The sequence below is a fragment of the Coturnix japonica genome, unplaced genomic scaffold (assembly GCF_054131305.1).
Source record: "Coturnix japonica strain WE unplaced genomic scaffold, WE-NBRP24 Scf055, whole genome shotgun sequence".
Classification (NCBI taxonomy): domain Eukaryota; kingdom Metazoa; phylum Chordata; class Aves; order Galliformes; family Phasianidae; genus Coturnix; species Coturnix japonica.
The window spans coordinates 719,338-747,324 of NW_028188958.1; the positions used below are offsets into that span (position 1 = coordinate 719,338).

A 27,987-nucleotide genomic window follows, 5' to 3' on the forward strand; every position below is an offset into this window, starting at 1 on the left:
CAAAGGGGGGACCCCAAATAGGGGCTATGGGGGGACCCCATAGGGGGCAATGGGGACACCCCAAATAGGGGCCATGGGGACCACAAAGGGGGCAATGGGGGGACCCTAATGGCAGGGGAGACCCCAAATAGGGGCCATGGGGGGACCACAAAGGGGGGGACCTCAAATAGGGGCAATGGGGGAAACCCTAATGTGAGGGACCCCAAATAGGGGCTGTGGGGGGAACCTAATGGGGGCCATGGGGGGACCACAAAGGGGGGGACCCCAAATAGGGGCTATGGGGGGACCCTAATGGGGGCAATGGGGGAAACCCTAATAGGGGCTATGGGGAACCTAATGGGGGCAATGGGGGGACCCTAATGGGGGGGACCCCAAATAGGGGCTATGGGGGGACCCCAAAGGGGGTGATGGGGGGACCCTAATGGGGGCAATGGGGGGACCCCAAAGGGGGGGGGGGACCTCAAATAGGGGCAATGGGGGACCCCTAATGGGGGGGGGACCCCAAATAGGGGCCATGGGGGGACCCTAATAGGGGCATTGGGGGGACCCCAAAGGGGGGGGACCCCAAATAGGGGCAATGGGGGACCCCTAATGGGGGGGACCCCAAATAGGAGCTGTGGGGGAACCACAAAGGGGGGGACCCCAAATAGGGGCTGTGGGGGGACACCAAAGGGGGGGACCTCAAATAGGGGCAATGGCGGGATCCCAAAGGGGGCAATGGGGGAAACCCTAATAGGGGCAATGGGGACCCTAAATGGGGGCAATGGGGTTGTGGGGTTGGGGTTGTGGGGTTGTGGTTATGGGGCTGTGGTTATGGGGTTGTGGTTATGGGGTTGGGGTTATGGGGTTGTGGGGTTGGGGTTATGGGGTTGGGGTTGTGGGATTGTGGTTATGGGGTTGTGGTTATGGGGTTGTGGGGTTGGGGTTATGGGGTTGGGGTTGTGGTTATGGGGTTGGGGTTATGGGGTTGTGGTTATGGGGCTGTGGTTCTGGGGTTATGGGGTTGTGGTTATGGGGTTGTGGTTATGGGGTTGTGGGGTTGGGGTTGTGGTTGTGGTTATGGGGTTGGGGTTGGGGTTATGGGGTTGTGGTTATGGGGTTGTGGTTATGGGGTTGGGGTTATGGGGCTGTGGTTATGGGGTTGGGGTTGTGGGGTTGTGGTTATGGGGTTGGGGTTGTGGGGTTGGGGCTGTAAGGCTGTAGGGCTGTGGTTATAGGGTTATGTGGTTATAGGGTTATGTGGTTATGGGGCTGTGGTTGTGGGGTTGTGGTTATAGGGTTATGTGGTTATGGGGCTGTGGTTACTTATGGGGCTGTGGTTGGTTATGGGGCAGTGGTTACTTATGGGGCTGTGGTTATGGGGCTGTGGTTGGTTATGGGGCAGTGGTTACTTATGGGGCTGTGGTTATGGGGCAGTGGTTACTTATGGGGCAGTGGTTACTTATGGGGCTGTGGTTATGGGGCTGTGGTTGGTTATGGGGCTGTGGTTGGTTATGGGGCTGTGGTTATGGGGCTGTGGTTACTTATGGGGCTGTGGTTGGTTATGGGGCAGTGGTTACTTATGGGGCTGTGGTTGGTTATGGGGCAGTGGTTACTTATGGGGCTGTGGTTGGTTATGGGGCAGTGGTTACTTATGGGGCTGTGGTTATGGGGCTGTGGTTGGTTATGGGGCAGTGGTTACTTATGGGGCTGTGGTTATGGGGCTGTGGTTACTTATGGGGCTGTGGTTACTTATGGGGCTGTGGTTACTTATGGGGCTGTGGTTATGGGGCTGTGGTTGGTTATGGGGCAGTGGTTACTTATGGGGCTGTGGTTATGGGGCAGTGCTTATGGGGCTGTGGTTATGGGGCAGTGCTTATGGGGCTGTGGTTATGGGGCAGTGCTTATGGGGCTGTGGTTATGGGGCAGTGCTTATGGGGCTGTGGTCACTTATGGGGCTGGTTGTTCCATTCCCCCAGTTCATGTTGGCCACCGATAAGTTTGTTCTGGGTTACGATGCTGACGGTCACTGTGTGGGGCAGCCCGACCCACGGCTGCCGGCCCCACAGCGGCTGCAATGGGACATACCTGACGAGGTGGGTCAGTGCCCCATAGAGACCCATAGAGACCCCATAGCGCCCCATAGAGACCCCATAGAGATCCATAGAGACCACATAGAGACCCATAGAGACCCATAGTGACCCATAGAGATCCCATAGAGACCCATAGCGCCCCATAGAGACCCATAGAGACCCATAGAGACCCCATAGTGACCCCATAGAGACCCATAGCGACCCCATAGAGACACATAGTGGCCCCATAGTGCACTAAAGAGACCCATAGAGACCCATAGTGACCCCATAGAAACCCATAGAGACCCTATAGAGACCCCATAGAGACCCATAGAGACCCTATAGAGACCCATAGTGACCTATAGCAACCCCATAGAGACCCGTAGAGCCCCATAGAGACCCATAGCGCCCCATAGAGACCCATAGCGCCCCATAGAGACCCCATAGAGACCCATAGAGACCCGTAGATCCCCATAGAGACCCATAGAGTCCCATAGAGACCCATAGAGACCCGTAGAGATCCCATAGAGACCCATAGCACCCCATAGAGACCCATAGAGACCCCATAGAGAACCATAGAGAACCATAGAGACCCATAGCGACCCATAGAGACCCATAGGGACCCCATAGAGACCCATAGAGAACCATAGAGACCCATAGCGCCCCATAGAGACCCCATAGACACCTATAGCGCCCCATAGAGACACCATAGAGACCCCACAGAGACCCATAGCAACCCCATAGATAACCATAGAGACCTATAGAGACCCCATAGGGACCCATAGCAACCCATAGAGACCCATAGAGACTCATAGCGCCCCATAGAGACCCATAGAGACCCCATAGAGACCACATAGAAACTCATAGGGTCCCATAGAGACCCATAGAGACCCATGGAGATCCCATAGAGTCCCATAGAGACCCATAGAGACCCATAGAGACCCATAGAGACCCACAGAGACCCGTAGAGACCCATAGAGACCCCATAGAGACCCATAGAGACCCCATAGAGATCCATAGAGATCCCATAGAGACCCATAGAGACCCATAGAGACCCCATAGAGACCCATAGAGACCCGTAGAGCCCCATAGAGACCCATAGAGATCCCATAGAGACCCATAGCGCCCCATAGAGACCCCATAGCGCCCCATGGAGACCCATAGAGACCCATAGAGACCCCATAGTGACCCCATAGAGACCCATAGCGACCCCATAGAGACCCATAGTGGCCCCATAGCGCCCCATAGAGACACCATAGAGACCCCACAGAGACCCATAGAGACCCCATAGCAACCCCATAGAGACCCATAGGGACCCCACAGAGACCCCATAGAGACCCCATAGCGAGCCATAGTGACCTATAGTGACCCATAGAGACCCATAGCGCCCCATAGCAACTCATAGAGACCCCATAGAAACCCATAGTGCCCCATAGCGACCCATAGAGACCCCATAGAGACTCCATAGAGACTCATAGAGACCCATAGCGCCCCATAGAGACCCATAGCGCCCCATGGAGACCCATAGAGACCCATAGAGACCCCATAGTGACCCCATAGAGACCCATAGCGACCCCATAGAGACCCATAGTGGCCCCATAGCGCCCCATAGAGACACCATAGAGACCCCACAGAGACCCATAGAGACCCCATAGCAACCCCATAGAGACCCATAGAGACCCATAGAGACCCCATAGCGCCCCATAGCGCCCCACAGAGACCCCATAGAGACCCATAGCGACCCATAGAGACCCATAGGGACCCCACAGAGACCCCATAGAGACCCCATAGCGAGCCATAGTGACCTATAGTGACCCATAGAGACCCATAGCGCCCCATAGCAACTCATAGAGACCCCATAGAAACCCATAGTGCCCCATAGTGACCCATAGCGACCCATAGAGACCCCATAGAGACACATAGAGACCCCATAGAGACTCGTAGAGCCCCATAGAGACCCATAGAGACTCCATAGAGGCCCCATAGAGACCCATAGGGACCCATAGCGACCCCATAGTGACCCCATAGAGACACATAGTGGCCCCATAGTGCCCTATAGAGACCCATAGAGACCCCATAGCACCCATAGTGATCCATAGCGCCCCATAGAGACCCCATAGAGACCCATAGAGACCCCATGGAGACCCATAGAGACCCATAGAGACCTATAGAGCCCCATAGAGACCCCATAGCAATGAGACCCCATAGAAACCCAATACTGCCCCATAGAGACCCCATAGAAACACATAGAGACCCATAGTGACCAATAGAGACCCATAGCGCCCCATAGCAACCCATAGAGACCCATAGAGACTCATAGAGACCCCATAGAAACCCATAGCGACCCATAGAGACCCCATAGAGACCCCATAGAGACCCCATGGCACCCGATAGAGACCCCATAGAGACCTACAGAGACCCCATAGAGACCCATAGCAACCCATAGAGACCCATAGAGACTCATAGCGCCCCATAGAGACCCATAGAGACCCCATAGAGAACCATAGAGACCCATAGTGACCCATAGAGACCCCATAGAGACCACATAGAGACTCATAGGGTCCCATAGAGACCCATAGAGACCCATGGAGATCCCATAGAGACCCATAGAGACCCATAGAGATCCCATAGAGACCCATAGCGCCCCATAGAGACCCATAGAGACCCCATAGTGCCCCATAGAGACCCATAGCGACCCCATAGAGACCCATAGTGGCCCCATAGCGCCCTATAGAGACCCCATAGAGACCACATAGAGACCCATAGAGACCCATAGCAACCCCATAGAGACCCCATAGAGACACATAGAGACCCATAGAGACCCCATAGCGACCCATAGAGACCCCATAGAGATCCATAGAGACCACATAGAGACCCATAGAGACCCATAGTGACCCCATAGAGACCCATAGAGACCCCATAGCGACCCCATAGAGACCCTTAGAGACCCCATAGTGACCCATAGAGACCCCATAGTGCCCTATAGCGACCCATAGAGACCCATAGAGACCCATAGTGGCCCCATAGCACCCTATAGAGACCACATAGAGACCACATAGAGACCCATAGAGACCCATAGAGACCCCATAGAGACCCATAGAAACCCCATAGAGACCCCATAGAGACCCATAGAAACCCCATAGAGACCCCATAGAGACTCATAGAGACCCTATAGAGACCCATAGAGACCCATAGCGCCCTATAGAGACCCATAGAGACCTCACAGGGACACATAGAGACTCCATAGAGACCCCATAGCAATGAGACCCCATAGAATCCCCATACTGCCTCATAGAGACCCCATAGAGACCCCATAGAGACACATAGTGACCTATAGAGACCCATAGAGACCCCTGAGCTCTGACCCCGCCCCCCACCACTGGCCCCACCCCCTTTCTCTGTCCCCCGATTCTGATTGGTTCCCTTCTGGTTGTGCCGTGCACTGATTGGCCGCTCTCTGCCCCCTGGAGCTCAGGCCCCGCCCCCTTTACCCTAGCCCCACCCCCTTTCTCTGATTGGTCCTCTTCCCGTAGTGCTGTGCAGTGATTGGTCGCTCTCTGCCCCCTGGAGCTCTGTCCCCCCCCCCCTTTACCCTAGCCTCGCCCCCTGTTGCTGATTGGTCCCCTTCCTGTACTGCTGTGCAGCGATTGGCTGCTCTCTGCCCCCCTGAGCTCTGGCCCCACCCCCTTTATTCTGTCCCCGCCCCCTTTCTCTGATTGGTCCCCTTCCTGTAGTGCTGTGCAGTGATTGGCCGCTCTCTGCCCCCCTGAGCTCTGGCCCCGCCCCCTTTCCATTGTCCCCGCCCCCTTTCTCTGATTGGCCATTTCCCCGCAGTGCCGCGCAGTGATTGGCCGCTCTCTGGCCCCGCCCCCTACCCTTGTCCCCGCCTCCTTTATTCTGTCCCCGCCCCCTTTGTCTGATTGGCCGTTCCCCTGCAGTGCCAGGCAGCGATTGGCCGCTCTCTGGGCGTGGCTCGTTTGCTGGCCAATGACGTGGATTTCTGCTGCTTCCCGTTCTCGAAGTTCGGGAAGGGGCTGATGAAGCGCTGCAGGATCAGCCCAGACGCCTTCATCCAAATAGCGCTGCAGCTGGCGCACCATAGGGTCAGTGTATGGGGGATATAGGGGGTGTATGGGGTGTATGGGGTTATATGGGGTTATATGGGGTTATATGGGGGTATATGGGGTATATGGGGTTATATGGGGTATATGGGGTTATATGGGGATATATGGGGTTATATGGGGGGTTATATGGGGTATATGGGGTATATGGGGTATATACCCCCTTATATGGTCTGAATGGTTCCCTATTCATCCCTATGGGTTGCAATGAGTCCTCCGAGCCACTAGGTGGCGCTCTATGGGTCCTGTATGTGTCTCTATGGGTTATATGGGGTATATGGGGTATATGGGGTTATATGGGGTATATGGGGTTATATGGGGTATATGGGGTTATATGGGGTTATATGGGGTTATATGGGATATATGGGGTTATATGGGGGTATATGGGATATATGGGGGTTATATGGGGTTATATGGGGGGTTATATGGGGGTATATGGGGTATATGGGGTTATATGGGGTATATGGGGTTATATGGGGATATATGGGGTTATATGGGGTTTATATGGGATTTAATAGGATTTAATGGGGGTTAATGGGATTTAATGGGGTTATATGGGGTTTATATGGGGTTATATGGGGCTATATGGGTTATATGGGGTTATATGGGGGTATATGGGGTTATATGGGATTATATAGGGTTATATGGGGTTATATGGGGGATATGGGGTTATATGGGGTTATATGGGGTTATATGGGGTTAATGGGGTTATATGGGGTTAATGGGGACATTGGGGTTAATGGGGTTAATGGGGTTAATGGGGTCATTGGGATTAATGGGGTTAATGGGGTTAATGGGGTCAATGGGGTCAATGGGGTCATGTGGGGTCACATGGGGTTAATAGGGTCAAATGATGTCAGTGGGGTCACATGGGGTTATATGGGGTCATTGAGGTCACATAGAGTCAATGGGGTCATATGGGGTTAATGGGGTCATTGGGGTTAATGAGGTCGTTGGGGTCATATGGGGTCAATGGAGTCACATAGGGTCAGTGGGGTTAATGGGGTTATATGGGGTTATATGGGGTTACTGGGGTTAATGGGGTTAATGGGGTTAATGGGGTCAATGGGGTTAATGGGGTCAATGGGGTCACATAGGGTCAGTGCGGTTAATGGGGTTAATGGGGTCATTGGGGTCATTGGGGTTAATGGGGTTAATGGGGTCAATGGGGTTAATGGGGTTAATGGGGTTAATGGGGTTATTGGGGTTAATGGGGTTAATGGGGGTATATGGGGTATATGGCGTATATGGGGTTATATGGGGTTATATGGGGTATATGGGGGTATATGGGGTTATATGGGGTTATATGGGGTTATATGGGGTATATGGGGGTATATGGGGTTATATGGGGTTATATGGGGTATATGGGGGTATATGGGGTTATATGGGGTTATATGGGGTTATATGGGGTTATATGGGGTTATATAGGGGTATATGGGGTTATATGGGGTATATGGGGTTATATGGGGTTATATGGGGTTATATGGGGTATATGGGGTTATATGGGGTTATATGGGGTTATATGGGGTATATGGGGTTATATGGGGTTATATGGGGTTATATGGGGTATATGGGGTATATGGGGTTATATGGGGGTATATGGGGTTAATGGGGTTATATGGGGTTATATGGGGTATATGGGGTTATATGGGGTTATATGGGGTTATATGGGGTATATGGGGTTATATGGGGTTATATGGGGTTATATGGGGTTATATGGGGGTATATGGGGTTATATGGGGTTATATGGGGTTATATGGGGTTATATGGGGTATATGGGGTTATATGGGGGTATATGGGGTTATATGGGGTATATGGGGTTATATGGGGTTAATGGGGTCATTGGGGTTAATGGGGTCATTGGGGTTAATGGGGTTATTGGGGTTATTGGGGTTATTGGGGTTAATGGGGTCATTGGGGTCATTGGGGTTAATGGGGTCATTGGGGTTAATGGGGTTAATGGGGTCATTGGGGTTAATGGGGTTATTGGGGTCATTGGGGTTAATGGGGTTAATGGGGTTAATGGGGTTATATGGGGTTAATGGGGTTATATGGGGTTAATGGGGTTAATGGGGTTAATGGAGTTAATGGGGTTAATAGGGTTAATGGGGTTAATGGGGTTAATGGGGTCATTGGGGTCATTGGGGTTAATGGGGTTATTGGGGTTAATGGGGTTAATGGGGTTAATGGGGCTAATGGGGGTAATGGGGTTAATGGGGGTTAATGGGGTTAATGGGGGTTAATGGGGTTAATGGGGTTAATGGGGTCATTGGGGTTAATGGGGTTAATGGGGTTAATGGGGGCATTGGGGTTAATGGGGTCATTGGGGTTAATGGGGTCACTTGGGGTCATTGGGGTTAATGGGGTCATTGAGGTCACATAGGGTCAGTGGGGTTAATGGGGTCACAGGGGTCATGTGGGGTTAATGGGGTTATATGGGGTCATTGAGGTCACATAGGGTCAGTGGGGTTAATGGTGTCATATGGGGTTATTGGTGTTAATGGGGTCATTGGGGTTAATGGGGTTAATGGGGTTAATGGGGGCTATGGGGTCATTAGGGTCATTGGGGTCATAACCCAACATCACTTGGGTTAATGGGGTCCTTGGGGTTAATGGGGTTAATGGTGTCATTGGGGTTAATGGGGTTAATGGGGTTATATGGGGTTAATGGAGTTAATGGGGTTAATGAGGTCATTGGGGTTAATGGGGTTAATGGAGTTAATGGGGTTAATGGGGTTAATAGGGTTAATGGGGTTAATGGGGTCATTGGGGTTAATGGGGGCAATGGGGTTAATGGGGTTAATGGGGTCAATGGGGTTAATGGGGTTAATGGGGTTAATGGGGTCATTGGGGTTAATGGGGTTAATCGGGTTAATGGGGTCATTGGGGTTAATGGGGTTAATGGGGTTAATGGGGTCACATGGGCTAATGGGGTTATTGGGGTTAATGGGGATAATGGGGTTAATGGGGTCATTGGGGTTAATGGGGTCATTGGGGTTAATGGGGTTAATGGGGTTAATGGGGTCATTGGGGTTAATGGGGTCATATGGGCTTAATGGGGTTAATGGGGTCAGTGGGGTTAATGGGGTCATTGGGGTTAATGGGGGTAATGGGGTCATTGGGGTTAATGGGGTCAATGGGGTTAATGGGGTCATTGGGGTTAATGGGGTTAATGGGGTCATTGGGGTTAATGGGGTTAATGGGGTTAATGGGGTTAATGGGGTCATTGGGATTAATGGCGTCATTGGGATTAATGGAGTTAATGGGGTTAATGGGGTCAATGGGGTCATTGGGGTTAAAGGGGTCATTGGGGTTAATGGAGTTAATGGGGTCACATAGGGTCAGTGCAGTTAATGGACTTAATGGGGTCATTGGGGTTATATGGGGTTATATGGGGTATATGGGGTTATATGGGGTTATATGGGGTTATATGGGGTTATATGGGGTATATGGGGTTATATGGGGTTATATGGGGTTATATGGGGTTATATGGGGTTATATGGGGTATATGGGGTTATATGGGGTATATGGGGGTATATGGGGTTATATGGGGTATATGGGGTTATATGGGGTTATATGGGGTTATATGGGGTTATATGGGGTATATGGGGGTATATGGGGTTATATGGGGTTATATGGGGTTAATGGGGGCATTGGGGTTAATGGGATTAATGGGGTTAATGGGGTTAATGGGGTTATATGGGGTTAATGGGGTTAATGGGGTCATTGGGGTTAATGGGATTAATGGGGTCATTGGGGTTAATGGGGTTAATGGGGTCATTGGGGTTAATGGGGTTACTGGGGTTATATGGGGTTAATGGAGTTAATGGGGTTAATGGGGTCATTGGGGTTAATGGGGGTTAATGGGGTTAATGGGGGCAATGGGGTTAATGGGGTTAATGGGGTTAATGGGGTCACTGGGATTAATGGGGTCAATGGGGTTAATGGGGTTAATGGGGGCAATGGGGTTAATGGGGTTATTGGGGGCTTTGGGGTTAATGGGGTCATTGGGGTTAATGGGGTTAATGGGGTTAATGGGGTCATTGGGGTTAATGGGGTCATATGGGGTCATTGGGGTTAATGGGGTCATTGGGGTCAATGGGGTTAATGGGGTTAATGGGGTTAATGGGGTTAATGGGGTCATTGGGGTTAATGGGGTCATTGGGGTCATTGGGGTTAATGGGGTCATTGGGGTTAATGGGGTTAATGGGGTTATATGGGGGTTAATGGGGTTAATGGGGTTAATGGGGGTAATGGGGTTATATGGGGTTAATGGAGTTAATGGGGTTAATGGGGTTATATGGGGGTTAATGGGGTTAATGGGGTTAATGGAGTTAATGGGGTTAATGGGGTCATTGGGGTTAATGGGGTTAATGGGGTTAATGGGGTCATTGGGGTTAATGGGGTTAATGGGGTTAATGGGGTTAATGGGGTCATTGGGGTTAATGGGGGCAATGGGGTTAACGGGGTTAATGGGGTCATTGGGGTTAATGGGGTTTAATGGGGTTATTGGGGTTAATGGGGTGTATGGGGTTATATGGGGATATATGGGGTTATATGGGGTATATGGGGTTATATGGGGGTATATGGGGTTATATGGGGGTATATGGGGGTATATGGGGTATATGGGGTTATATGGGGTTATATGGGGTTATATGGGGTATATGGGGTTATATGGGGTTATATGGGGTCCATATAGGGTTATATGGGGTTATATGGGGGTATATGGGGTTATATGGGGTTATATGGGGGTATATGGGGTTATATGGGGTATATGGGGTTATATGGGGTTATATGGGGTTATATGGGGTATATGGGGTTATATGGGGTTATATGGGGTTATATGGGGGTATATGGGGTTATATGGGGTCTATGGGGCATATGGGGGATATGGGGTATATGGGGGTATATGGGGTTAATGGGGTTATATGGGGTTATATGGGGTATATGGGGGTATATGGGGTTATATGGTGTATATGGGGTATATGGGGTATATGGGGGTATATGGGGTTATATGGGGATATATGGGGTTATATGGGGTCCATATAGGGGTATAGGGGGGTATATATTGTCCATATAGGGTTATATGGGGGTTATATGGGGATATATGGGGTCTGTATATGGTTATATGGGACTTTATGGGGGGTGTATGGGGTTATATGGGGTCCATATAGTTGGATATATGGGGGGATATGGTGGTATATGGGGTTATATGGGGTCCATATAGGCTATTATGGGATTATATGCAGTCCATATAGGGTTATATGGGATTATATGGGGTTATATATAGTGTTATATGGGTGTATATGGGGGTATATGGGGTTATAAGGGGGTATATGGGGTTATGTGGGGTTATATGGAGGGATAGGGGGATATATGGGGTTATAAGGGAGGATATGGGGTTATATTGGGTCCATATAGGGGGATATATGGGGTTATATGGTGCTATATGGGGGATATGGGGTTATATGGGGATATATTGGGGGATATGGGGTTATATGGGGGGATATGGGGTTATATGGGGGAATATATGTGTCCCTATGTGTCCCTATGGGTCTGAATGGTTCCCTATTCATCCCTATGGGCTGCAATGAGTCCTCCGAGCCGCTAGGTGGCGCTCTATGGGTCCTGTATGTGTCTCTCCGGGTCCCTATGGGTCTCTGTGTGTCACTTATGTGTCTCTATGGGTCCCAGTGTGGTACTTATGGGTCCCTATGTGTCCCTATGGGGTCTGTATGTGTCTCTATGGGGTGTCTATGGGGTGTCTATGGGGTATATGGGGTTATATGGGGTTATATGGGGTTATATGGGGTTATATGGGGTATATGGGGTATATGGGGTTATATGGGGTTATATGGGGTTATATGGGGAATATGGGGTATATGGGGTTATATGGGGTTATATGGGGTATATGGGGTTATATGGGGTTATATGGGGTTATATGGGGTTATATGGGGGTATATGGGGTTATATGGGGTTATATGGGGTTATATGGGGTTATATGGGGTATATGGGGTATATGGGGTTATATGGGGTTATATGGGGTATATGGGGTTATATGGGGTTATATGGGGTTATATGGGGTTATATGGGGGTATATGGGGTTATATGGGGTTATATGGGGTTATATGGGGTTATATGGGGGTATATGGGGTAATATGGGGTTATATGGGGTTATATGGGGTTATATGGGGTTATATGGGGTTATATGGGGTGTATGGGGTATACGGGGTTATATGGGGGTATATGGGGTTATATGGGGTTATATGGGGTATATGGGGTTATATGGGGTTATATGGGGTATATGGGGTTATATGGGGTATATGGGGTTATATGGGGTTATATGGGGTATATGGGGTTATATGGGGTATATGGGGTTATATGGGGTTATATGGGGTTATATGGGGTTATATGGGGTATATGGGGTTATATGGGGGTATATGGGGTTATATGGGGTTATATGGGGTATATGGGGTTATATGGGGTTATATGGGGTTATATGGGGTATATGGGGTTATATGGGGTATATGGGGTTATATGGGGTTATATGGGGGTATATGGGGGTATATGGGGGTATATGGGGTTACATGGGGTTACATGGGGTTATATGGGGTTATATGGGGTTATATGGGGGTATATGGGGGTATATGGGGTTATATGGGGTTATATGGGGGTATATGGGGTTATATGGGGTTATATGGGGTATATGGGGTTATATGGGGTATATGGGGTATATGGGGTTATATGGGGTATATGGGGTTATATGGGGTTATATGGGATATATGGGGTTATGTGGGGTTATATGGGGGTATATTTGGTTATATGGGGGTATATGGGGTTATATGGGGTTATATGGGGTTATATGGGGGTATATGGGGGTATATGAGGGTATATGGGGTTATATGGGGGTATAGGGGTATATGGGGTTATATGGGGTATATGGGGTTATATGGGGTTATATGGGGGTATATGGGGTTATATGGGGGTATATGGGGTTATATGGGGGTATATGGGGTTATATGGGGTTATATGGGGTATATGGGGGTATATGGGGTTATATGGGGTTATATGGGGGTATATGGGGTTAATGGGGTTAATGGGGTCATTGGGGTTAATGGGGTTAATGGGGTCATTGGGGTTAATGGGGTTAATGGGGTTAATGGGGTTAATGGGGTTAATGGGGTCAATGTGGTTAATGGGGTTAATGTGGTTAATGGGGTTTAATGGGGTTAATGGGGTCATTGGGGTTAATGGGGTCATATGGGCTTAATGGGGTTAATGGGGTCAGTGGGGTTAATGGGGTTAATGGGGTCATTGGGGTTAATGGGGTCATATGGGCTTAATGGGGTTAATGGGGTCAGTGGGGTTAATGGGGTTAATGGGGTCATTGGGGTTAATGGGGGTAATGGGGTTAATGGGGTTATTGGGGTTAATGGGGTGTATGGGGTTATATGGGGTTATATGGGGTTATATGGGGTTATATGGGGGTATATGGCGTTATATGGGGTATATGGGGGTATATGGGGTTATATGGGGTTATATGGGGTTATATGGGGGTATATGGGGTTATATGGGGTTATATGGGGTTATATGGGGTATATGGGGTATATGGGGTTATATTGGGTTATATGGGGTTATATGGGGTTATATGGGGTATATGGGGTTATATGGGTTATATGGGGTTATATGGGGTTATATGGGGTTATATGGGGTATATGGGGTTATATGGGGTATATGGGGTATATGCGGTATATGGGGGTATATGGGGTTATATGGGGTTATATGGGGTATATGGGGTTATATGGGGTTATATGGGGGTATATGGGGTTATATGGGGTTATATGGGGTATATGGGGGTATATGGGGTTATATGGGGTTATATGGGGGTATATGGGGTTAATGGGGTTAATGGGGTCATTGGGGTTAATGGGGTTAATGGGGTTAATGGGGTCATTGGGGTTAATGGGGTTAATGGGGTTAATGGGGTTAATGGGGTTAATGGGGTTAATGGGGTCAATGTGGTTAATGGGGTTAATGTGGTTAATGGGGTTTAATGGGGTTAATGGGGTCATTGGGGTTAATGGGGTCATATGGGCTTAATGGGGTTAATGGGGTCAGTGGGGTTAATGGGGTTAATGGGGTCATTGGGGTTAATGGGGGTAATGGGGTTAATGGGGTTATTGGGGTTAATGGGGTGTATGGGGTTATATGGGGTTATATGGGGTTATATGGGGTTATATGGGGGTATATGGCGTTATATGGGGTTATATGGGGGTATATGGGGGTATATGGGGTTATATGGGGGTATATGGGGTTATATGGGGTTATATGGGGTTATATGGGGGTATATGGGGGTATATGAGGGTATATGGGGTTATATGGGGGTATAGGGGTATATGGGGTTATATGGGGTATATGGGGTTATATGGGGTTATATGGGGGTATATGGGGTTATATGGGGGTATATGGGGTTATATGGGGGTATATGGGGTTATATGGGGTTATATGGGGTATATGGGGGTATATGGGGTTATATGGGGTTATATGGGGGTATATGGGGTTAATGGGGTTAATGGGGTCATTGGGGTTAATGGGGTTAATGGGGTCATTGGGGTTAATGGGGTTAATGGGGTTAATGGGGTTAATGGGGTTAATGGGGTCAATGTGGTTAATGGGGTTAATGTGGTTAATGGGGTTTAATGGGGTTAATGGGGTCATTGGGGTTAATGGGGTCATATGGGCTTAATGGGGTTAATGGGGTCAGTGGGGTTAATGGGGTTAATGGGGTCATTGGGGTTAATGGGGGTAATGGGGTTAATGGGGTTATTGGGGTTAATGGGGTGTATGGGGGTATATGGGGTTATATGGGGTTATATGGGGTTATATGGGGGTATATGGGGGTATATGGGGTTATATGGGGGTATATGGGGGTATATGGGGTTATATGGGGGTATATGGGGTTATATGGGGTATATGGGGGTATATGGGGTTATATGGGGTTATATGGGGTATATGGGGTTATATGGGGTTATATGGGGTTATATGGGGTATATGGGGTTATATGGGGTATATGGGGGATATATGGGGTTATATGGGGTTATATGGGGTTATATGGGGTTATATGGGGTTATATGGGGTATATGGGGTTATATGGGGTATATGGGGTTATATGGGGTTATATGGGGTTATATGGGGTTATATGGGGTTATATGGGGGTTATATGGGGTATATGGGGTAATATGGGGTATATGGGGGTATATGGGGTATATGGGGTTATATGGGGTTATATGGGGTTATATGGGGGTATATGGGGTTATATGGGGTTATATGGGGTTATATGGGGGTATATGGGGTTATATGGGGTCATATGGGGTTATATGGGGTCATTGAGGTCACATAGGGTCAGTGGGCTTAATGGGGTTAATGGGGTCACGTGGGTTAAATGGGGTCACATGATTTGGATTTGGGGTCATTGGGGTCAGTTATGGGTCATATTGGGGTCATTGGGGTCACATGGGTCATTGGGGTCATTGGGGTCATTGGGGTCATTGGGGTCAATGGGGTCACTGGCGTCATTGGGGTCAATGGGGTCACTGGGGTCAATGGCATCATGTGGGGTCATTGGGGTCATGTGGGGTCACTATGGGGTCTTTGGGGTCAATGGCATCATGTGGGGTCATTGGGGTCAATGGGGTCATTGAGGTCAATGGCATCATGTGGGGTCATTGGGGTCACCTGGGGTCATTGGGGTCATGTGGGGTCACTATGGGGTTAATGGGGTCATTGGGGTCATGTGGGGTCACTATGGGGTTAATGGGGTCATTGGGGTCATGTGGGGTCATTGGGGTCACCTGGGGTGGATATGAAGTCACATGGGGTCATTGGGGTCACGTGGGGTCACTTGGGTCATTGGGGTCATTGGGGTCATGTGGGGTCAATGGGGTCACATGGGGTCACCTGGGGTCATCTGGGTCACGTGGCATCAGTGGGGTCACTGGGGGGTCAGGAGGGGTCAACATGGGGTCATGTGGGGTCAATGAGGTCACGTGGGGTCATTGGGGGTCACAAGGGGTCATTGAGGTCACATAGGGTCAGTGGGGTCAGATGGGGTCAGTGGGGTCAGATGGGGTCATTGGGGTCACCTGGGGTCAGTGGGGTCACATGGCATCAGGAGGGGTCATTGGGATCAATGGGGTCACCATGGCTGATGAGGCACAGCAGCTATGGGGCAGTTATGGGGTCAGTTATGGGGTGTGTCTGTGTCACTTATGGGGCAGCTATGGGGCAGTTATGGGGTGTCTATGGGGCAGTTATGGAGTCAGCTATGGGGCAGTTATGGGGTGTCTATGGGGCAGTTATGGGTCAGTTATGGGTCAGCTATGGGGTGTCCATGTGTCACTTATGGGGCAGTTATGGGTCAGCTATGGGGTGTCTATGGGGCAGTTATGGGTCAGCTATGGGATGTCTATGGGTCAGTTATGGGGTGTCTATGGGGCAGTTATGGGTCAGCTATGGGGTCTCTATGGGGCAGTTATGGGGTCGGTTATGGGTCAGCTATGGGGTGTCTATGGGTCAGCTATGGGGTGTCTATGGGTCAGCTATGGGTCATCTATGGGGTGTCTATGGGTCAGTTATGGGTCAGCTATGGGATGTCTATGGGTCAGTTATGGGGTGTCTATGGGGCAGTTATGGGTCAGCTATGGGGTGTCTATGGATCAGCTATGGGGTGTCTATGGGTCAGTTATGGGGTGTCTATGGGGCAGTTATGGGTCAGCTATGGGTCAGTTATGGGGTGTCTATGGGGCAGTTATGGGTCAGCTATGGGTCAGTTATGGGGTGTCTATGGGGCAGCTATGGGGTGTCTATGGGTCAGTTTTGGGTCAGTTATGGGGCAGCTATGGGGTGTCTGTGGGGCAGTTATGGGGTGTCTATGGGGTCAGCTATGGGGCAGTTATGGGTCAGCTATGGGGTGTCTATGGGGCAGCTATGGGGTGTCTATGGGTCAGCTATGGGGTGTCTATGGGGCAGCTATGGGTCAGCTATGGGGTGTCTATGGGTCAGCTATGGGTCAGCTATGGGGTGTCTATGGGGCAGTTATGGGGCAGCCATGGGGCAGCTATGGGTCATCTATGGGGTGTCTATGGGGCAGTTTTGGGTCAGCTATGGGGTGTCTATGGGTCAGTTATGGGGTGTCTATGGGGCAGCTATGGGGTGTCTATGGGGTGTCTATGGGGCAGCTATGGGGTGTCTATGGGGTGTCTATGGGGTGTCTATGGGGCAGCTATGGGTCAGTTATGGGTCAGCTATGGGTCAGTTATGGGTCAGTTATGGGGTGTCTATGGGTCAGCTATGGGTCAGCTATGGGGTGTCTATGGGTCAGCTATGGGGTGTCTATGGGGTGTCTATGGGGCAGCTATGGGGTGTCTATGGGGCAGCTATGGGTCAGCTATGGGGTGTCTATGGGTCAGCTATGGGGTGTCTATGGGGCAGTTATGGGGTGTCTATGGGGCAGCTATGGGGTGTCTATGGGGTGTCTATGGGGTGTCTATGGGTCAGCTATGGGGCAGTTATGGGTCAGCTATGGGGTGTCTATGGGGAAGCTATGTGTCAGCTATGGGGTGTCTATGGGTCAGTTATGAGTCAGCTATGGGGCAGTTATGGGTCAGCTATGGGGTGTCTATGGGCTGTCTATGGGTCAGCTATGGGGTGTCTATGGGTCAGTTATGGGTCAGCTATGGGGTGTCCATGTGTCACTTATGGGGCAGTTATGGGTCAGCTATGGGGTGTCTATGGGGTGTCTATGGGGTGTCTATGGGGCAGCTATGGGGTCTCTATGGGGTCTCTATGGGGTGTCTATGGGGCAGCTATGGGTCAACTATGGGGTCTCTATGGGTCAGCTATGGGGTGTCTATGGGTCAGCTATGGGGTGTCTATGGGGTGTCTATGGGTCAGCTATGGGGTGTCTATGGGTCAGCTATGGGCTGTCTATGGGTCAGTTATGGGCTGTCTATGGGTCAGTTATGGGGTGTCTATGGGTCAGCTATGGGGTGTCTATGGGGTCAGTTATGGGTCAGCTATGGGGTGTCTATGGGTCAGTTATGGGGTGTCTATGGGTCAGCTATGAGGTGTCTATGGGGTTTCTATGGGTCAGCTATGGGTCAGCTATGGGCTGTCTATGGGTCAGTTATGGGGTGTCTATGGGGTGTCTATGGGTCAGCTATGGGGTGTCTATGGGTCAGCTATGGGCTGTCTATGGGGCAGTTATGGGTCAGCTATGGGGTGTCTATGGGTCAGCTATGGGTCAGCTATGGGGTGTCTATGGGTCAGCTATGGGGTGTCTATGGGGTCAGTTATGGGTCAGCTATGGGGTGTCTATGGGTCAGCTATGGGTCAGCTATGGGGTGTCTATGGGTCAGCTATGGGTCAGCTATGGGGTGTCTATGGGTCAGCTATGGGGTGTCTATGGGGCAGTTATGGGTCAGCTATGGGGTGTCTATGGGTCAGTTATGGGTCAGCTATGGGGTGTCTATGGGGCAGCTATGGGGTGTCTATGGGGTGTCTATGGGTCATCTATGGGGTGTCTATGGGTCAGCTATGGGTCAGCTATGGGGTGTCTATGGGGCAGTTATGGGTCAGCTATGGGGTGTCTATGGGGTGTCTATGGGGCAGCTATGGGGTCTCTATGGGGTCTCTATGGGGTGTCTATGGGGCAGCTATGGGTCAACTATGGGGTCTCTATGGGTCAGCTATGGGGTGTCTATGGGTCAGCTATGGGGCAGTTATGGGGTGTCTATGGGGTGTCTATGGGTCAGCTATGGGGTGTCTATGGGGCAGTTATGGGGTGTCTATGGGTCAGTTATGGGGTGTCTATGGGGCAGCTATGGGGTGTCTATGGGTCAGCTATGGGGTGTCTATGGGTCAGCTATGGGTCAGCTATGGGGTGTCTATGGGTCAGCTATGGGGCAGTTATGGGTCAGCTATGGGGTGTCTATGGGTCAGCTATGGGGTGTCTATGGGGCAGTTATGGGTCAGCTATGGGGTGTCTATGGGTCAGCTATGGGGTGTATATGGGGTGTCTATGGGGCAGCTATGGGGTGTCTATGGGTCAGTTATGGGGTGTCTATGGGTCAGCTATGGGGTGTCTATGGGGCAGCTATGGGGTGTCTATGGGGCAGCTATGGGTCAGCTATGGGGTGTCTATGGGTCAGTTATGGGTCAGCTATGGGGTGTCTATGGGGCAGCTATGGGTCAGCTATGGGGTGTCTATGGGGTGTCTATGGGTCAGCTATGGGGTGTCTATGGGTCAGCTATGGGTCAGCTATGGGGTGTCTATGGGGCAGCTATGGGGCAGTTATGGGGTGTCTATGGGTCAGCTATGGGGCAGCTATGGGGTGTCTATGGGTCAGTTATGGGGCAGCCATGGGGCAACTATGGGTCATCTATGGGGTGTCTATGGGGCAGCTATGGGGCAGTTATGGGGTGTCTATGGGGTGTCTATGGGTCAGCTATGGGGTGTCTATGGGGCAGTTATGGGGTGTCTATGGGTCAGTTATGGGGTGTCTATGGGGCAGCTATGGGGTGTCTATGGGTCAGCTATGGGGTGTCTATGGGTCAGCTATGGGTCAGCTATGGGGTGTCTATGGGTCAGCTATGGGTCAGCTATGGGGTGTCTATGGGTCAGCTATGGGGCAGTTATGGGTCAGCTATGGGGTGTCTATGGGTCAGCTATGGGGTGTCTATGGGGCAGTTATGGGTCAGCTATGGGGTGTCTATGGGTCAGCTATGGGGTGTATATGGGGTGTCTATGGGGCAGCTATGGGGTGTCTATGGGTCAGTTATGGGGTGTCTATGGGTCAGCTATGGGGTGTCTATGGGGCAGCTATGGGGTGTCTATGGGGCAGCTATGGGTCAGCTATGGGGTGTCTATGGGGTGTCTATGGGTCAGCTATGGGGTGTCTATGGGTCAGCTATGGGTCAGCTATGGGTCAGCTATGGGTCAGCTATGGGGTGTCTATGGGGCAGCTATGGGGTGTCTATGGGTCAGTTATGGTTCCCCCCCCCCAGGACAAGGGCCGTTTCTGTCTGACGTACGAGGCGTCCATGACACGACTGTTCCGCGACGGACGAACCGAGACCGTCAGATCCTGCACCAGCCAATCAACGGCCTTTGTGCGCAGCATGAGCGACCCACACTGCAGCGTGAGCACGTGGCGGAGATAGGGGGCGGAGCTATGGGGCGGCACCGCTATGGGGCGGAGCTATGGGGGGAGATGTGGGGAGGAGCTATGGGGCGGAGCTATGGGGGGAGATATGGGGCACAGCTATGGGGCAGCACCGCTATGGGGCGGAGCTATGGGGCAGTGCTATGGGGGGAGCTATGGGGCGGAGCTATGGGGGGAGATATGGGGCACAGCTATGGGGCACAGCTATGGGGCAGCGCTATGGGGCAGCACCACTATGGGGCAGATCTATGGGGCAGTGCTATGGGGGGAGCTATGGGGCTGTGCTATGGGGGGAGCTAAGGGGCAGTGCTATGGGGCTGTGCTATGGGGGGAGCTATGGGGCAGAGCTATGGGGGGAGATATGGGGCTGTGCTATGGGGGGAGCTATGGGGCAGTGCTATGGGGCTGTGCTATGGGGGGAGCTATGGGGCAGTGCTATGGGGCAGTGCTATGGGGCTGCGCTATGGGGGGAGCTATGGGGCAGTGCTATGGGGCTGTGCTATGGGGGGAGCTATGGGGCAGTGCTATGGGGCAGTGCTATGGGGCTGTGCTATGGGGGGAGCTATGGGGCAGTGCTATGGGGTGGAGCTATGGGGCTGTGCTAAGGGGCACAGCTATGGGGCAGTGCTATGGGGCGGAGCTATGGGGGGAGCTATGGGGCAGGCAGTGCTATGGGGCAGTGCTTTGGGGCAGAGCTATGGGGCAGTGCTATGGGGCAGCACTATGGGGGGAGCTATGGGGCACAGCTATGGGGCGCAGCTATGGGGCAGTGCTATGGGGCAGGCAGTGCTATGGGGCGGAGCTATGGGGCACAGCTATGGGGCAGTGCTATGGGGCAGCACCGCTATGGGGGAAGATATGGGGGGAGATATGGGGCGGAGCTATGGGGCAGTGCTATGGGGCTGTGCTATGGGGCAGCTCTGCTATGGGACTGTGCTATGGGGCAGCTCTGCTATGGGACTGTGCTATGGGGCAGTGCTATGGGGCAGCACCACTATGGGGCACCGCTATGGGGCAGTGCTATGGGGCAGCGCTATGGGGGGAGCTAAGGGGCAGTGCTATGGGGCTGTGCTATGGGGGGAGCTAAGGGGCAGAGCTATGGGGGGAGCTATGGGGCTGTGCTGTGGGGGGAGCTATGGGGCAGGCAGTGCTATGGGGCAGAGCTATGGGGGGAGCTATGGGGCAGGCAGTGCTATGGGGCTGTGCTATTGGGGGAGCTATGGGGCAGTGCTATGGGGCAGCACATCCCCACTGACCCCCAGCTCTGCCCCATAGCGCTCTGACCGTTGCCGTTTATTGGTTTATTGGTACATTACCCCCATTACCCCCATTCTCTCTGCTGCCCCCTAGTGGTGGTCTCAGTAACCTGCTGTCTCTCCCATTACCTCCATTATCCCCCATTACCCCCCATTATCTCTGGCGCCCCCTAGTGGTGGTTCCAGTAACCTGCAGTCCCCCCCATTACCCCCCATTACCCCCATTACCCCCATTACCCCATTACCCCCATTACCCTCATTACCCCATTACCCCCCATTACCCCCATTACCCCCCATTCACCCCCATTCTCTCTGCTGCCCCCTAGTGGTGGTTCCAGTAACCTGCATTCCCCCCCATTACCCCATTACCCCCAATACCCCCATTACCCCATTACCCCCATTACCCCCCATTACCCCCCATTACCCCCCATTCTCTCTGCTGCCCCCTAGTGGTGGTCTCAGTAACCTGCTGTCTCCCCCATTCACCCCCCATTACCCCCCCCATTACCCCCCATTACCCCCCATTCACTCCTATTATCTCTGGCGCCCCCTAGCGGTGGTTCCAGTAACCTGCATTCCCCCCCATTACCCCCATTACCCCATCACCCCCATTACCCCCATTGACCCATTACCCCATTACCCCCATTGACCCATTGAATGTCGTTGCCCCATAGCGCTCTGAGCGCCGCCGTCTCCTGGTGCGGGCAGCCGAGCAGCACCAGCTCCTGTACCGTCTGGCCATGACGGGCGCCGGCATCGACCGTCACCTGTTCTGCCTCTACGTGGCCTCACGGATCATGGGGGTGCAGTCACCGTTCCTGCAGCAGGTGGGGCCATATGGGGGACACTGGGGGCCATTGGGTCCATTGGGTCCATTGGGGTCCATTGGGGTCCATTGGGACATTATGGGGTGCTATGGGGTCCATTGGGTCCATTGGGGTCCATTGGGGGCCATTGGGACACTGTAGGGTGCTATGGGGTCCATTGGGGTCCATTGGGGTCCATTGGGGTCCATTGGGGGCCATTGGGGTCCACTGGGGTACATTGGGTACATTGGGATCCATTGGGATCCACTGGGGCACTGTAGGGTGCTATGGGGTCCATTGGGGTCCATTGGATTCATTGGGACACTATGGGGTCCATTGGGGCACTATGGGGTCCATTGGGACAGTGTAGGGTGCTATGGGGTCCATTGGGTCCATTGGGTCCATTGGGGTCCATTGGGGCAGTGTAGGGTGCCATGGGGTCCATTGGGATGCATTGGGATCCATTATGACACTATGGGGTCCATTGGGGCACTATGGGGTCCATCGGGGTCCATTGGGGTCTATTGGGTCCATTGAGGTCCATTGGGTTTATTGGGTCCATTGGGGTGCATTGAGGTGCATTGGGGCACTATGGGGGCCATTGGGGTCCATTGGGACACTGTGGGGTGCTATGAGGTCCATTGGGGTCCATTGGGTCCATTGGGGTCCATTGGGATCCACTTGGGCACTATGGGGTCCATTGGGGTCCATTGGGGCACTGTAGGGTGCTATGGGGTCCATTGGGTCCATTGGGGTCCATTGGGGTCCATTGGGTACATTGGGGTCCATTGGTCCATTGTGTCCATTGGGGTCCATTGGGGCACTGTAGGGTGCTATGGGGTCCATTGGGGTCCATTGGGTCCATTGGGGCACTGTAGGGTGCTATGGGATCCACTGGGTCCATTGGGGCACTATGGGGTCCATTAGGTCCATTGGGGTCCATTGGGTCCATTGGGGTCCATTGGGGCACTGTGGGGTGATATGGGATCCATTGGGGTCCATTGGGTCCATTGGGGTTCATTGGGGCACTGTAGGGTGCTATGGGGCCCATAGGGGTCCATTGGGTCCATTGGGGTCCATTGGGGTCCATTGGGGTCCATTGGAGCACTATGGGGTCCATCGGGGTGCATTGGGTACATTGGGATCCACTGGGATCCACTGGGGCTCTATGGGGTCCATTGGGTACATTGGGATCCATTGGGATCCACTGGGGCACTATGGGGGCCATCGGGGTCCATTGGGGTCCATTGGGGCACTGTAGGGTGCTATGGGGTACATTGGGGTCCATTGGGTCCATTGGGTCCATTGGGGTCCATTGGGGTCCATTGGGGTCCATTGGGACACTGTGGGGTGCTATGGGGTCCATTGGGGTCCATTGGGTCCATTGGGGCACTATGGGGTCCATTGGTGTCCATTGGGGTCCATTGGGGTCCATTGGGACATTATGGGGTGCTATGGGGTACATTGGGGTCCATTGGGTCCATTGGGGTCCATTGGGGCACTGTAGGGTGCTATGGGGTCCATTGGGGTCCATTGGGTCCATTGGAGTCCATTGGGGTCCATTGGGGCACTGTAGGGTGCTATGGGGTCCATTGGGGTCCATTGGGTCCATTGGGGCACTGTAGGGTGCTATGGGGTCCATTGAGGTGCATTGGGGCACTATGGGATCCATTGGGGTGCTATGGGGTCCATTGAGGTTCATTGGGGTCCATTGGGACACTGTGGGGTGCTATGGGGTCCATTGGGGTCCATTGGAGTCCATTGGAGTCCATTGGGGTCTATTGGAGTCCACTGAGGTCCATTGGGGCACTGTAGGGTGCTATGGGGTCCATTGGGTCCATTGGGGTTCATTGGGGCACTGTAGGGTGCTATGGGGTCCATTGGGTCCATTGGGTCCATTGAGGTCCATTGGGGTCCATTGGGGCACTATGGGGTAAATTGGGTCCATTGGGGCACTGTAGGGTGCTATGGGGTCCATTGGGGCACTATGGGGTCCATTGGGGTACTATGAGGTCCATTGGGGTCCATTGGGGTCTATTGAGGTCCATTGGGTCCATTGGGTTCATTGGGGTCCATTGGGTCCATTGGGGTCCATTGGGGTCCATTGGGGTGCATTGGGTACATTGGGATCCATTGGGATCCACTGGGGCACTATGGGGGCCATCGGGGTCCATTGGGGTCCACTGGGGCACTGTAGGGTGCTATGGGGTCCATTGGATCCATTGGGGTCCATTGGGATCCATTGGGACACTATGGGATCCATTGGGGCACTGTGGGGTCCATTGGGGTCCATTGGGTCCATTGGGGCACTGTAGGGTGCTATGGGGTCCAATGGGGTCCATTGGGGTCCTTTGGGGTCCATTGGCGTGCAGTGGGGTGCTATGAGGTCCATTGGGGTCCATTGGGTACATTGGGGTCCATTGGGATCCACTGGGGCACTATGGAGTCCATTGGGGTCCATTGGGACACTGTAGGGTGCTATGGGGTCCATTGGGGTGCATTGGGGCACTATAGGGTTCCATTGGGGTCCATTGGGTCCATTGGGGTCCATTGGGGTCCATTGGGTCCATTGGGTGCATTGGGGTCCATTGGGGCACTATAGGGTTCCATTGGGGTCCATTGGGGCACTGTGGGGTCCTTTGTGTTGCATTGGGGTCCATCGGGTTGCACTGGGGTCCGTTGGAGCACAGCGGGTTCACTCGGGCTCCTTCGGGCTCCCTCGGTTTCACTCGGGCTCCTTCGGGCTCCCTCGGTTTTACTCGGGTTCCCTCGGGCTCCTCCGAGCTGCTTCGGGTTCCCTCGGGTTTACTCGGGTTCCCTCGGGCTCCTTCGGGTTCCCTCGGGCTGCTCTCGGCCGCGTTCGGCTGCGCTCGGCCGGGCTCGGGCCGCGTTCGGCTGCGTCCGCCTGTGTTCGTGACGCGTTCGGCTGCTCTCGGCTGTGCTCGGCCGCGTTCGGCCGCACTCGGCCGGGCTCGGGCTGCGCTCGGCCGGGCTCGGGCTGCGTTCGGCTGCGTCCGGCTGTGTTCGTAACGCGTTCGGCTGCTCTCGGCTGCGTTCGGCCGCGTTCGGCCGCGTCCGGCTGTGTTCGTAACGCGTTCGGCTGCGCTCGGCTGCGTTCGGCCGCGCTCGGCAGCCAATGAGGTGTCGCGTTGCAGGTGCTGTCGGAGCCATGGCGGCTGTCCACCAGTCAGACCCCGCAGCAGCAGCTCAAAATGTTCGACCTGGAAGAGTTCCCGGATCACGTGTCCAGCGGGGGCGGATTCGGGCCGGTCAGCGGGGGGGGGCATCACGTGACCACATATAGAGCCCATATAGAGCCCATATACAGCCCATATATACCCCATATACAGCCCATATATACCCCATATACAGCCCATATATACCCCATATACAGCCCATATATACCCCATATATACCCCATATACAGCCCATATATACCCCATATACAGCCCATATATACCCCATATACAGCCCATATACAGCCCATATATACCCCATATATACCCCATATACAGCCCATATATACCCCATATATACCCCATATACACCCCATATACACCCCATATACAGCCCATATACAGCCCATATATACCCCATATACAGCCCATATATACCCCATATACAGCCCATATATACCCCATATATACCCCATATACAGCCCATATATACCCCATATACAGCCCATATATACCCCATATATACCCCATATACAGCCCATATATACCCCATATACAGCCCATATATACCCCATATACAGCCCATATATACCCCATATATACCCCATATATACCCCATATACAGCCCATATACAGCCCATATATACCCCATATACAGCCCATATATACCCCATATATACCCCATACACACCCTATAACCCCCCATATACACCCCATAAACCACTATAATACCCCATATACACCCCATAACCCCCCATATCCCCCCATAACCCCCCATAGACCCCCATAAGCCCCCTATAACACCCCATATCCTCCCCATAACCACCCCATAACTCCCTATAGCCCCCTATTAACCCCCCATAGACCCCCATAACCCCCCTATAACACCCCATATCCCACTCATAACCCCCATAACTTCCCATAGGCCCCCATAACCCCCTATAACAGCCCCATAACCCCCATATTCCCTCCCATAACCCCCATAGCCCCCTATAACCCCCCATATCCCCCCATAACCCCCATAGATCCCCATAATCGCCTTATAACACCCCATATCCCCCTCATAACCACCCCATAACCCCCCATACCCCTCATAACCCCCCATAACCCCCCCATAGCCCCCCATAACCCCCTATAACCCCCCCATAACCCACATATCCCCCCATAACCCCCCATAACCCCCCCATTACCCACATAGCCCCCCATAGCCCCCCATGACCCCCCATAGTCCCCCCATAACCCCCCATAACCCCCCATAGCCCCGTTAACACCCCATAACCTTTTATAACCACCCCGTGACCCCCCATAGCCCCCCCATAACCCCCCATGAACCCCCATAACTCCCTCATAGTCCCCCATAACCCCCATATCCCCCCATAACCCCCATAGACCCCCCATAACCCCCCCATAACCCTCCATAGCCCCCTATAAATCCCCCATAGCCCCTCATAACCCCCCATAACGCCCCCATTGCCCCTCATACCCCCCATAACCCCCCATTTCCCCCCATAACCCCCCATAGACCCCCCATGACCCCCCCATAGCCCCCATAACCCCCTATAACCGCCCCATACCCCCATATCCCCCCATAACCCCCTATAGCCCCCCATAACCCCCCCACAACCCCCCTATAACCCTCCATATCCCACCATAGCCCCCCATAGCCCCCCATGACCCCCCATAGTCCCCCCATAACCCCCCTTATAACACCCCATATCCTCCCCATAACCACCCCATAACCCCCTATAACCTCCTATAACCCCATAACCCGCTATAGCCCCCTATTAGCCCCCTATTAACCCCCATAACCCCCTATAACCCCCCCATAACCCTCCCATATCCCCCCATAACCCCCCCATAACCCCCCATATCCCCCCATAACTCCTCATATCCCCCTATAACCCCCCAATAAAGCCCCATAACCACCCATAACCCCCCCATAACACCCCATATCCTCCCCATAACCACCCCATAACCCCCTATAGCCCCCTATGACCCCATAACCCCATAACCCCCTATAGCTCCCTATAACCCCATAACCCCATAACCCCCCATAACCCCCTATAACCCCATAACCCCATAACCCCCTATAGCTCCCTATAACCCCATAACCCCCTATAACCCCATAACCCCATAACCCCCCATAACCCCATAACCCCATAACCCCCTATAGCTCCCTATAACCCCATAACCCCCTATAGCTCCCTATAACCCCATAACCCCCTATAGCTCCCTATAACCCCATAACCCCCTATAACCCCCTATAACCCCATAACCCCATAACCCCCTATGACCCCATAGCCCCATAACCCCATAACCCCATAACCCCCTATAACCCCATAACCCCATGACCCC

The 27,987-nt window shown here is 52.6% G+C and overlaps 1 protein-coding gene across 2 annotated transcripts in view; it reads left to right on the top strand.

Annotated features, from left to right (window-relative positions):
- The window catches only part of CPT1B (carnitine palmitoyltransferase 1B), a 122,083-nt gene that overhangs the window by 84,115 nt on the left and 9,981 nt on the right, over window positions 1-27,987 (top strand). For both annotated transcript variants that reach the window (XM_085533213.1, XM_085533214.1), the window contains 5 exons: window positions 1,959-2,075; window positions 5,990-6,154; window positions 20,237-20,371; window positions 22,325-22,477; window positions 25,612-25,725. In XM_085533213.1, the coding sequence (XP_085389339.1) occupies window positions 1,959-2,075; window positions 5,990-6,154; window positions 20,237-20,371; window positions 22,325-22,477; window positions 25,612-25,725 (684 nt within the window). The remainder of the gene's footprint in view (window positions 1-1,958; window positions 2,076-5,989; window positions 6,155-20,236; window positions 20,372-22,324; window positions 22,478-25,611; window positions 25,726-27,987) is intronic.